Here is a 13,702-nt window from a genome sequence, read left to right as displayed (position 1 = left end):
GGGAGAGATAGAGAGACAGGCCCATAGTCGAGCACTTCTTTTTGCACATTGTAGTGATCAGTGGTGGTCTAATCAGTGGCTAATAAGGTTGGGCACAGCACTAAGGCTGCCTGGAAAACATGGATACGTCCATAGGCCCTAAACTGTATCCATGTTTTCCAGGACTCCCTACGACTGCATGCAACTTTCTCAGCCACCAGTAATCAAATGCTGCGCACACGCATTCACTCCTCTCTAACTGAAACATAAAGCATAAGAAAAAACTGCAGACATTTTTATGATACAATTAACAAACCTTTTTCATAAAATGGATAGAGTGTTTCACCTTTGCGTCTTCCTATACACTTGCCTGAATACTTTGATTTCCTCCCCTTCCAGCTTAGGGATTTTTTCTCCCAGTACTTAGCTGGCATTGATTGCCGCTAAACGCTCTCAAATAGTAGAGGTCAATAATATGTTTTTAAAAACTAATAATAAAACATGAATGACTTCCTTTGTGGAGCAAAGGTAGAGCGAATAATTGAGACATCTCACAAAGCAAGCATAGAAAGACCAAGAGTAGTCAAGGTTACACACGTCAGTGAGGAAAATACCAGCGCTCGGCCTTGGGAGGTTATGTTAACAAGTTTCTGCAGTCGTAACCAGAGTTTCCAGTATCTACTGCATGGCAAGCTAGTAGAAAACACACACAGGGAATTTTTTTGCTTTTAGTTAAAGATCTGTTTTCTATATCTGTCTTGCTTGTGTTACTGTTGTTCATCACGGTTGACATCACGGCTCAGGTTTTGAGCTTGTTTCTTTATGTAGGAAGCCATGGTTCACAATGTAGTTATTGCTTACTGCAGCTATTGTGGCCCCCAGACGGTGTCTGGTGAGATTGTTGGCAGTGCCCTGCTGTACTTCACTAGCCAAATTCATTAGTCTGGCAAGAATACTCCACGGAAGCATGCCCGGGAACTGATCAAAGAGAGACCACATACATCAATAAACAAAAAGCCAGTTTCCTTGAGGTCACGGACAAGATTCCTGACAGACGTTAAATACAAGTTATAATATAACGCGTCCTATTATACAGGAATATAGTCAATGAGTAGCACTGGTAGAATAAGTGAAGGTTGATAGAAATAGAATACAAATACTCATGGGATTGTATGGAAGAATAAACCAAATGTTTCTGGAAACCAGAGTTCTAGGTAGAGTTATTGGTAACATGCATTAGATGTTGAGACTAGAGATGAGTGAACTTCGAGCACACTCTGGTTTGTCCAAACCCAAGCATGCTGCATTTGCAGAAATTGCATGCAGCCCTAAGGCTTCCTAGAGAACATGGGTACAGCCATAGGCTCTGTCCATACTCTTCAGGACCTCCCAGGACTGCAGCCACCGTTAACCAAATGCCGCCTGCTCAGGTTCAGACAAGCCAGAGGATGCTCAAGGTTCGCTCATCTCATGTCGATAAAAAACAAAACAAAAAAAACCAACACAACTTTTCTTCCAACTCTTTCCTAATCCCTGTTCTTGTTTCCATAAGAGGGTAGCACCAGGATCCAGAGTTCTTATTCATCTGGTAGAGTGAATACATTGGTGGGAGCTTTAGATGTAGATTGTGCTGATTGAGGGTTTTCTATATGACCTACATTTGTCAGTGATGACTTTGTATTTTTCAGGAAGCTTTTCAGATTGGGATCTACTGGGCCAACACAAACACCGTGCACAAGTCTGTCGCTGTACGGCTGGTTCATGACGTGACCTCGCCAAAATGGAAGGATGGAGATAATGGTGAAGTGGTATCTTTGGATGAAGATGGATTTGTTGATGCAAATATCAAGCTTGGAGCCTTTCCTGGACATCAGAAGGTAAGAGACTAAAAGGGCTGAATGTTTTTTTTTTATGTTGACTAGCTGAGACTTCTCATCCAGATCTACATGAATAAAATACTGGAGTGTACGGTAGCCAATAGGAGATCTAAGCGAGGATGCGTTGTCTCATCATCTGGTGCTTAAGGGCACAGACAGCAGTATATTGCACTGGCTGCTGCTCCATTGGACCCTTTCTGATCTTCAGAAAGGGGTTGAGGTCCCTTTGGTGACTGTTTTGTTCAGCAATGCTGAAACTTTTTCTCCTCTAACATCTGCCATAGTTGAGTTGGAAGGCCCCATACATGAAAGATGGTCAGCCAGTCCTGCCAAAGTAAAAAATGTTTGGCCAACATATATGTAATGTATATGGCCAGCTTTACTCACTTAAAGGGAAGTGTTTTACAGTTCACTACAGAGTGGGTGGTGTGGAGTGCACCAATGTGGGAAAAATATTAGAATAACCTTAGGCCCTTTATTCTTTAAATTATTGGGGGAAACAGAAGAAGTTGGACTTCTAGCGATATGCCATAACACTTGAAAATAGGGTTCCTGCCCATGTAATCTGATAGGTATAAAATAGGGCTAGTGGATACTTACGTCTAATGCTACATTTACATGGAACAATAATTCGCCCGATCGTACGATTAACCATGTCAGAGTAATGATTTTTTTTTCATAACGATCAGCGTTTAGACGGTACAATATATCGTACGGAAATTCATTTTGCGATCGCTTAAGCCTATCTCACACATTGGTTAAATCGGCGAACGACTGTTCACACGGAACAATCTGTGAATTTTTGCGAACGATCAACAACGATTTGAGAACTTATTGAAAGATCAAAGTGAACAATTTCTCGCTCGTCGTTTGATCGTTCGCTGCGTTTACACGTACGATTATCGTTCGAATTAATCATTCCGTGTAAACGCAGCATAAGTCAATGGGATCAATACAGAGGAACATCCTGACATTTATCTTGCTAAAATTATCACTTGCACTAGTTTATTACTGCCAGTTCTCTTTATTAATTCTTTTAATATTGGAACAAAGTAGAAAAGGACTGGATATGTTTCTTAGGTTTGGTAAAAAAAAAAAAACAACAAAACATCAAGAAATAAGTTATTATTACAAGACGTTCCGGGATGACAGGTGTAGAGTCAAATGTGCACATTACAAAAAGGAGTGAACATTGCTGTCAGAACAGATTATGATTGAGCGATCCTCTATCGGAGTGAATAGGTCCTTTGTATAATGGGAAATGAAATCTAAAATCTACGTATATCTGATATCTAAGCCACAGGATTTTATATTGCATTAAAACTAATGATCTATAAACAATAATAATGGAGCCCAGATCCTGGCCAGGTCCCCTTTGTACTTCTCCTTTCCAGCGTTTCCCCATTTTGTATTTTTTTTTATTTTTATGTTCTTATTGGTATTATTTTTATGCTTAGTACAACTGGGGCCATTCTCCAACATTCCTGAGACATGGAACAACCTTGTAACTAAATGGTGCATGCTATGCTAGTTTTATATTTCTTTTTGCAGGACACAATACACCTAAAACATCATTCCTAACTACCCGGCTCCTTTCAAGTCAAGAAATCAAATTAGTCTTGTAAATTAATAATGTACCTATATTTCTGAATTGGCTCAGAGGGAACCGTAATTTGGTGACTACAGAAAACAATTTGACTTTATAGCCCAAATTAAATCTCATTACGGTTTATAGAACAATTAGAAGGCAGTTTTTATGTTACGGTGACCAGAGACGTGTGTATGGAAAGCGTGCCAGTATCAGGCACATGCTGCAGAGCCCGTTGAGTTTTAGTGTTCTCGGTTTTATGTATGAGCCGCAGTTGCGTATTTTACTAGCTCCAAATGTATTTTATAAATTCCCCGTTTCCGCTATTTACTTTTGCAGTAGTTATTCCCCTTTTTCATTGTAAGTTTCTCGAAGCCTGGTTCACACTGACGGATATGCCATCACCTGAGCATATCGACATTTGTGTCAGTAGCTTTATACAAAAGAGGTCTTTAGCTTTTCTGTTGTCTTAAAGAGGTTGCCCAGACTTAGAAAAACATGGCCATTTTTTTTAAGAACAGCATCACTCTTGTTCTCAGTTTTGGTGTGGGTATTGCAGCTCAGTTCCATTGAAGTGAATAGAGCTGAATTGTAATACCACACATAACCTGAGGACAGGGGTGGTGCTGTTTTTGCAAGAAGCTAGCTTTGTTCTAATTCGAATAAACCCTTTAAAACTTAAGTAGTACTCTACCAGTATCAATGTTACATACATTTTTGAAGAATTGCAAATTGGAGTATAATAAGAGCTGTAAATATTGCATTGTAACACTGTGTTTATGGGTGGACATTCACTGGGGTGATGTGTATGTAAAGATCTTGGCCTACAGTAGATGTCTATATGTCCATAGACATATGCATTAGACAATATTGTACTGTTATTTTCTATATCCATCATTTACTTCTATTCTTCTTGGCTGATAAATTGCTGTCTCTCTTAGCTTTGCCAGTTTAGCATTTCATCAATGGTTCGCAATGGAATCCAGATACTACAGATTGAAGACAAGACAACGCTCATCAACAACACCTCCATGAAGATTTATTACAGCCCACAGATGTCAGCCCCACAGCAGCTTTCTGATGAAGTGGTGAGGATCCAAGATCCCCTATATCCTGTCTGTCCATTATTTCTGTATTTTATTTTCTGTTAGTCATGTTCTGACCACTGGAGTAATGTCACTTAAAGGGGCTTTATGAGATTAAAAAAAACTTGGCTGATTTCCTCCAAAACAGTGCCACACAACAGAGCGGAGGTGCTTGTTCAGATGACAGCTATTTATTTTCTATTTATATTTCTTGCCCTTCCCATACACATGCACCCCAGGTCCATCTGAGTGCCTGCTTGTGGGGAAAGGACTTAAGACTTCCATAGCCATTAAACATTAGAGATGAGCTAACCTGAAGCACGCTTGATTTCGGCCGAACCTGAGCGTGCAATGTTTTATTACTGGCGGTTGCAGAAATTGGATGCAGCCCTAGGGAGTCCTGGAAAACATGAGTATAGTCTATGGCTGGGTGTGTGTGTGTGGGGGGGGGGGGGGGGTGGTGTCTGCCAACTCTTCCCAAACAGATAAGGGGAGGATCAATCATATTCAATTTCAACTGCTAGACTGCCAAAGGTGTTCGAGAGCTAACCCCCACCTGAATTGGCTAGGTTGCCTGACGTAAGGGTTCTATCGCATGGGGCAATAACTGGCCAAACAGACCAATATCTCCCTGTGTGTTATGGTCTGCGATCAGCCAACAAACACATAAGTGCTCTCTTGCCAACTGATTGGGTCATTTTGACCTATCAAAGAATTATCGACCTCAAATCTCCCTGTATTATAGGAGATGTACGGCCAGTTCCTTTTTCCAACTACTGATGGGTCCCTAATGCATGTTGAATTAATTTATAAAATATGAATCTGATTGTCGTAAAGGTAAAAGATGAAATTCTCAGAATGTTAACAGGATGTTCTCTCTTGGATTGAAAACAATACTTTTATATTATTATTTTTATTGATTTTATTTTTTTGTTTTGTTTTTAAGCCATGCACCTATCATATCGCTTGAAAATTCATACCATGTGCAAGAACAAACAAGGCCAAGGCCGTACCGTACAAATAAAAGAGGGACATTTTATTTATTTAAGCTTTATTTAGTGGTCAAAGTAAATGCTTTTAACATTAATTTCCTGTTTGGGAAATGCTCATGTTATATCTGATCTGCGTCTTATGTAATAGGGTAAACCATGGGTCATAGAGGGACAACAAGTGTATGAAGGTCGTGATAGAAATTGCATTCCGGTATCGCGTTTGCTGTTTACTGTGCACGGTGTTCTTTGACCACAAAGACTTTGGGGGGAAATATCGACTTTTCACCTGTTGCTAAGTCAGATACAATGCAGTGAGACCTCTCTGTGAACTATGTTTAAAGCCCAAGGAAAAATGATATCTTTGTGCTCTGTGTTGGAAATCTGGCTGTACTTCAACTATCCGATGTTTGGCTTCAAATGTCCAACTCATAATAATAAGTCAAACCTCCGTGGACTGAATCATCTGTTTCTTTTAATCAAGCTTATCTTTTTTTTTTTCTTTTTTGTGTTGTCCAACCCCCCATTTTTTCTTTCATAGTATGTTCCTGTACCAGACAGCACTGTGTTCAGCATCGGCCCAGTTGGGGAACATCCTGTGGCCAAGTACAACACCATTCCCTGCTGGGATCTTGTGTCAGACAACAGTCACTCAACGGGAGAACCACCTCCTCTGCAGAAATACGTGCTGCTCAGCCTGTGCCACAATGCAGCGGCTGGAAGTCCCGATTGCTGGAGCCTGCCCGCCATCATCCGCCCGGAGTATCCCAGACAGAGTGTTGCTGTTCCTTTAGGACTGTGCCCTGGCAACGACTCGTGTACCAAGTACGACAGTATCAAGAACTTTGATTTGGTGTATTACTTTGTAATCATGGACTGGGCATTTACGAAATTTGCAATTGTTTTAATTACAAACTACTAACAACACATAATTCAATTAAAGGGAGCCTATTATCACTTTCATGCTGCCTGAACCATGAATTGCCAAATGTCCCCACCAGTTTTGATTAATAGTTGTGTCCTGGTTTAGGCATAGGGAGAGATCTGTTAATCGAGGCTGGCGGAATAGGGAGAAGCCATGGGGAAAACCCAGATGCCTTGCAGTTCAGACAGCATGAAACTGAAGACAGGTTCACTTTAAGCACAGGCAATGTTTGATCGTTTTTTTTATTGTGGCCATAAATATGCGTCATCAATATACCCAATTGTTTTGTAGCATACTGTACTTTGTACTGGAGTGTGCCAGAGTAGCATTATAGAGAATAATGGTTGACCTCAGGGAGATCAACCAAAACACTGCGGAGACACCATCACGTGTTTCTCAGAGAATCATTATAGTCTCCACCATAAAAATAAGCGGAATGCTGTCAATTATATATGAGAACATCTACCCCCTACTGTGAATTACATGAATATTAGAAGGCACTAAAAAGTTCTGTGACCATATAAAAGTCAAATGCCATAGGCTGAGTCATGGAACTTGGAGGGGGACTTAGAATATTCTTAATAATTTAGAAAATACTTCTTTCAAAGTCAAGGCAATAGTGTTATACTAATAACTGATAGATAGTAAAAAAAAAAAAGATGGTGAAAAAATGTAACAAGAAAGCATACAAAACGATAAGTATGATAAACACATCTTTTTGTTGTTTTTTATCTCTCTTTTGGTAATATTAGAATTCTTGGTGGTCTTTTCCCTGGGGGACTAGAGCAGCAAAGGGGTCAATGAAAAAATTCTTGTAGCTCCTAAAGGCTTCCGCTTACCATCTACTTTGGCTGGCCCTGCCCCAAGTCTAGAATACAGTCTCCCCAAACTAAAAAAAAAAAAACCTTGACTAACGTCTGATGCATCCAGTATTTTTAAGTATTTGAATATATATATATATATATATATATATATATATATATATATATATATATATATATAAATTAATGACATGAACTTTTTTCTTTTTGGCCAGAGCTTTGGTTTTGACTTATCAGGAACATTTCGGAGTGACTTACATTACCCTTACCGAAGACCCAAGCCCTCGAATGATTATTCGCAACAGGTGCACAGTTTCCTTACTGCTGAAAGAGAATATTAAAGGTATGGATTTCAGCAGCCATAAATCATCATACACCACATTCCTAGTAATAAACTGCAAAATGATATCAACGTACAGTCCTCTGTGAACCGCCCCAATACAAAATGTATGACCTAACCAAGTGTAACTTTATTTTCTTATGTTGCTTGAGGTTTTGGATAATTTAGTTGTAAAGTATTTGGTAAGCGATAGGTTCTCTATGTCTACACAACATCTTAACCTCACGGAAAAAAATTATTTTGGTCCTGTTGGGTATATAGAATACTGGGACCGTAATATGCGCGGCCCCGGTTGAATCTAAATGGGGGTCACACACACATTATGGAGTAGCCATGGATACTCAAATTTCTGGCTGCAGAGAGAAATTCACGGCTGATCGGGTCAGCTGATGTGCTGACAGGTACACTTTACCAATGGGAACAATGTGCATATTCAACCTTTTTATAATTCTTCTGTTTCTTTTCAGAAACACCAAAGTTTGAGGTTTATTGTCGAAAAATCCCAGCAGAATGCTCAGTGCACCATGAAATGTATCATCAAGTCTCCAGTTTTCCAGACTGCAAGACCAAAGACTCCCTCCCTGGGATCTACCTGAAAGTCTTATCATGTGAGGAGTCAACTGTGGAATGGAGCGACCTGATCGATATCAATAGCCAGGGCACGCAGGTATCACCGCAGACCATTGCACTATTTACTGTACTAAAAAAATGTAAACTTTTAATTTGCTCTAAAGTTTAATTTACCTTGAAGTCACTAGAAATCCCCATCACTTGTCAGGTTGGTTACGACTAAGCTCACACCCAATCAATCACCACCTAGTGGCTATCCGATGAACTGTCAGTGTGGGGGTCTCTAAGATGTTCTCTATCCCAGTGTGCAGATAATAAAGATGCAAATAATATTAAAAGTGACTATGTATAAGGCATGAAGGGATCATCATTTTGTGGGGATGATGGGCAATTGGTAGGGCCTTGCTATGGAACTGGTGACTGGAGCCAAGTGCTGGAATCGGTTATCTCTGCCTGATAGAGAGTGATTGGAGCAGCACTGTGTATGCTCAGCCACTGCTCCATTTACACAAGGGAAGAACAGACAGGTGCTCTTTTTGGGGATCCAGTAGTCCAAAACCCACCCATTTACTGTGAATAGGTTATACGTTTTATCTTGGGATATTCCCTTTAATGCAAAGCATAAAAAAGCACCTTTATTTGGTATGTCAAAGAGGTGGAGTCTAAAATTTCCTTGGGTGTAACAGCACTAGGGCCTAGGGAACAATAGACTCCACCTCTTTGACACCATTCACAGCCCAAATAAAGTTGTTGTTGTTGTTTTTTAATAAAACACAGCAATCAAGGTATGTTCTTAATGCTTTTATTGATCTCGCCGTTAGCTCAGTAGGTGGTCGGGGGTCACAGATTCACTTTAAGCAGTCCTTATAATTTACATGGTTATTAAGTTTTTACATTTTAATGATAATAACATTACATACCGACCCAATGATGATACCTGAGTAGTCACAATTTCTACATTTGGATTTACTTTTCTCCATCTGGTCTTGTGTGTCAGAGCCATATATTTTCTGCATGATTTGGCTGTTGTGTTATCTCTCTTCCTTTGCAGCAAATTGCAGCGATGGGGCTATCAAACAAAATAAATGTGTATAATTTGTGACATTTCAGAAGCCCCGTTCTCTTACAGGCATCTGCTGGGATAGTCTTTTGGCCTGGGAAAATTAACAACATGTGTCTTATCTTGTCGGGGAGCGTGCTTCTGAAAGTGGAATTCCTCCATAGGCGTCACTCATAGAACATATTTGTGCTGTTTCCATAGGTGGTTTTCCTCATTGGTTATGGCTATGTCTACGTGGATGTTGTCCAGCATTGTGGAGCAATTATTATCACACTGGCCCCAGAAGGTAGAGCCGGACCAGTTCTAACAAGTCTTAACAGGTAGATCACTGCCTGCAAGTGAACCGTGTCTATGAGCAAGTCAGTAAAAGCCTTAAAGGGATTATCCAGCACTACAAAAACATGGCCACTTTTCCCTCTCTCTTGTCTCCAGTTCAGGTGTGGTTTGCAATTAAGCTCCATTTACTTCATTGGAACTGAGTTTGATACCCCACCCTATCTGGAGACAAGACAGGGGAAAGTGGCCATGTTTTTGTAGTGCTAGATAACCCCTTTAAAGACCATCTCCTCTTTTTTTTTTTTATTGTGTTATTTTAGGTTCAATGTTTTGTGATGATTTATTGATATATCCTGTAAGTGGTTAGATCCTTGGTCTTCTGATAGAAAGCTCCAAATACCCCGTATAGGCATAGATGGTCAGTGCCATGCTATTTACGTCTCTATGGAGTTTGGAGTGGGACCAGTAGCTGTACCTGTTTCATATATAGCAGGTGCAGAATTTTAAAGGTATAGTTTACCCCAAAACAATTCCTTTTAAATCAACTGGTGCCAGAAAGTGCCTAAGATTTGAATTTAAAAAATCTCAAGTCTTCCAGTAGTTATCAGCTGCTGTATGTCCTGCAGGAAGTGGTGTATTCTTTCCAGTCTGACACAGTGATCTCTGCTGCCACATCTGGCCATGCCAGGAACTGTCCAGAGCAGTAGAAAATCCCCATAGAAAACCTCTCCTGCTTTTCAGACTGGAATCAATACACCACTTCCTGCAGGACATACAGCAGCTGAACTTGAGATAGAGATTTGTAATTTGCTTTTATTAAAAATCTCAGTCACTTTCTGGCACCAGTTTATTTGAAAGCATTTTTGGTGAACTACCCCTTTAGCTCTGATTCAGGCAATTTAACCCCCTAGATGGCTTAGTCAATAGCTATAGCCTATGGTATCTAGGCAGCTAGACACCCAATGGTGCTATTGTTTGTGGTGTCCAGGACTTGCTGTGGTAGTACTCCTGTTACACTGAGAGGCCGTAATAAATAGTAATTGTGGAAAACTTTTTTGTACAGCTCTGTGATGTGTTGTCTGTCTGTTACTCTTACTAGAAATGAGTGAGTAAATAGCCAACTAGGTGTTCCCATCTAGGGACGTGTTTCTACACTGTGGCACTACCCAAAACTGACAGTATAGGAACACGCCCCTAACTGGTAACACCCACTTGGCAGTTTAGGCATAGAGAAAGGAACAGCACAGCATTGCACTGGACACTACTCCTTTCAGTACAGAAGAGTAACCAACTTTTTTGTTTTTTTTATAGGACTCAATGTCAGCGCATTGTCTTCAAGTCCTTCATCACGCAGCTCAGCGTGGGCGTCTACGACGACATCACCAATTACAAAGCATCCTCAGGATTCATGCGGCTGACCATGGACAATGTGTTTCTCCATCTGACCCCGGTGACCAGCTATCTCCGACAGCCCTGCCAAGAGATGCAGACAGACCTCACCTGTGGGATCCCTGTGTTTTACAGCCTGGAAGTGTATTGTGGAGATTTACAGATAGACAACCAGCTCTACAGCAAGTCTAATTTCCATTTCCCCGTTCTGGTTTGTCAAGAGGAGAAAATAGAGTGCACCCGATGGCCAAAGGCTGGGAGTCTGCTCATGTCTGTCAAGGAGCTGGAGGAATACAAGGAGACCTCCTTCTTCAAACTCTTCATCACCTTCTCTTTAGAACAAGACATTTGTGATCTGAATGAGCTGAGCTTCGATCTGAGGCCGTCCCGACTTTACGTGGAGGACACATTTGTCTACTATGTTAAAACACTGTTTGATACCTATCTGCCAGAAAGCAAACTGCTGGAGAACCAAACCAAGCAGATTGGCTGTAAGCTTCCTCATATACTGCCGGATCAGGTGCAACAGCATGCATCAGCCTTAGTTAGTCCAGTGAAGCTCAGGAGATTGACTGTGCAACCAGTTAACCTGCTGGTTAGTATCCATGCATCTCTGAAGCTGTACATCGCCTCAGACCATACTCCATTATCCTTCTCCGTGTTTGAACGTGGACCAATCTTTACCACTGCCAGACAGCTCATACACGCCCTAGCAATGCATTATGCTGCCGGTGCCCTTTTCAGAGCAGGTAAGTGTGTTTCTCATTTCCAGCTTCTTTAACGCGTCCATTGACAAATTAAAGAGACATGTAAAAAGTTTTGATAAGGTGGGAGAAGTGTTCAGATAAGTCCTTCACTCCATGGCTTGCTGAGATCTCACTTAAAATATCCACTCAAAATATGGGATCCATTGTAAGTTTGTGGAGTATGCTGTGATCCAGGGAGTGAAGTGCTTAGCCGAGTGCTTCGTCTGGCTGATTCTGATGATCACTGGTGGTCTAAACACCAACCCCATGACAGATCAAAACTTTTCACATGTCTCTTCAACTTGTTAATAGGTTATGCACAATACAGGAACACGAAGGGGCCATTTCAGTATCAATGTAAACATTCTTTTAACATAATGGAGCAGATTACAGAATTATGGCATCATTTGTGCAAAATCCAGTTTATATGGTTTGCACCATATTTATTATGTATTTTAGAGATTCACTGATGAAATGAAATGCAGTGAAATGAGATGTTCTGCAACATCCTTGGGCCAAGAAGTGGCAGGAGTGTGGGTGGAGGGGATTAGACAGGGTGGGAGGGCTGTGATGGAGAGCTAAGGGAAAGCAATGCATTCTGGGAATTTTAGTACGGAGCAACTGCTCAACCAGGAAGCACAACTGCAAAGTACAGAACTAAGACACAAAAACACTTGGATTTTTGGTAGTTTCAGAACTGGGACAGACAGGTAAGCAATGCTAATTTATGTTTTTACTTAACTTCAGAGTACCCCTTTAAAGGTACTAGCACCCACATCCTGAAGCTTACCTCTTCAGCTGAAAAAGATGGTCTCCAATGGTGCACTATGACGACTCTTCCATCCTATAGATGATTTAAGGTTCTGTTCACATCCATGAAACCATGGCTAAGTTTGACAGACCCTAATGGGATCTATCATGTTCTGTGATGATGTCGGCCATTGTGATAAGAAGAGTATCACTTTATGTAACACTATTTCCCTCAAATATGATGAAATCTGCAATAGGATGTGTGTGTGTGTGTGTGTGTGTATATATATATATATATATATATATATGTGGCTTGCTTTATAGCCCAGACTCTAGTTCCACCCCATGTTGTTGTTTTTTTCTGGAGCCCCAGCTCTAGCACCTTACAGAAATGCACCTATTCATATATATTTATTTATGATACATGTATACACATAGGGGGAGATTTATCAAACATGGTGTAAAGTGAAACTGGCTCAGTTGCCCCTAGCAACCAATCAGATTCCACCTTTCATTCCTCACAGACTCTTTGGAAAATGAATAGTGGAATCTGATTGGTTGTTAGGGGAAACTGAGACAATTCTACTTTACACCAGTTTGATAAATCTCCCTCATACACTTTTAAAAAAAAACATATTGTTAGCGTAGAATAAATAAAACTGATTTTCTCTTATGAGACTCCTTTGAGTAAGCCAGCGTCACCTGATATAGGATCATGTACAGATTCTCTTCATTAACATATTTGTGGAAGCCCCTTTAATCCCCCGTTAATACCTTACGGATGGCAAGTAACGCTTACACTCTGGAGGATCGGAGATGGGTTTCTTCATAGATGTCAAGGTTCCCTGTGACTGGAGCTGACCTGACAAGCATGCATGACCTAGAGATCAATGGTCAAGAAATGTCCTTAATTATCAGAGTATTATATTTAGTACCACCGCACCGCGCAGAGTTCTGGGTCACTGATCCAATCAACGGTAAACCTTGATTTTCACACACATTAATGGAATTCACTTTGATGGCTGATCAGAGCCGACAGGTTTCTGAGACTTTCAGAGTTTTTTTTTCTTACTGAAATAATCATAAGGCCCAGCCAGGTTTCCAAAGATTAAAGAAAGTGATGCCCATCTCGGTAGCTAAAACAGCTCATTTTATGTAATTTCAAGAACATACTGCACAACCATTACCAAGTTGCTGGGAAAGAGAGCTAGTCAAAATGACCCTCTGATATGTCCTATGTATGTAGGGGGGAAAGTGTTGGGTGACTCCAATGTGGGTGGCAGGCCCACAGGTTCTGTAGAGGGAAG

At 40.7% G+C, this 13,702-nt stretch overlaps 1 protein-coding gene across 4 annotated transcripts in view; it reads left to right on the top strand.

The window, feature by feature from the left end:
• The window catches only part of VPS13B (vacuolar protein sorting 13 homolog B), a 729,531-nt gene that overhangs the window by 688,488 nt on the left and 27,341 nt on the right, over positions 1–13,702 (top strand). For all 4 annotated transcript variants that reach the window (XM_069957347.1, XM_069957346.1, XM_069957349.1 and 1 more), the window contains exons 50-56: positions 1,668–1,856; positions 4,386–4,532; positions 6,060–6,343; positions 7,480–7,607; positions 8,072–8,271; positions 9,436–9,554; positions 10,822–11,648. In XM_069957347.1, the coding sequence (XP_069813448.1) occupies positions 1,668–1,856; positions 4,386–4,532; positions 6,060–6,343; positions 7,480–7,607; positions 8,072–8,271; positions 9,436–9,554; positions 10,822–11,648 (1,894 nt within the window). The remainder of the gene's footprint in view (positions 1–1,667; positions 1,857–4,385; positions 4,533–6,059; positions 6,344–7,479; positions 7,608–8,071; positions 8,272–9,435; positions 9,555–10,821; positions 11,649–13,702) is intronic.

The sequence above is a fragment of the Dendropsophus ebraccatus genome, chromosome 2 (genome assembly GCF_027789765.1).
Source record: "Dendropsophus ebraccatus isolate aDenEbr1 chromosome 2, aDenEbr1.pat, whole genome shotgun sequence".
Classification (NCBI taxonomy): domain Eukaryota; kingdom Metazoa; phylum Chordata; class Amphibia; order Anura; family Hylidae; genus Dendropsophus; species Dendropsophus ebraccatus.
Note: the sequence above shows the minus strand (reverse complement) of the source record. Positions and strands in the feature narration are given on the sequence as shown.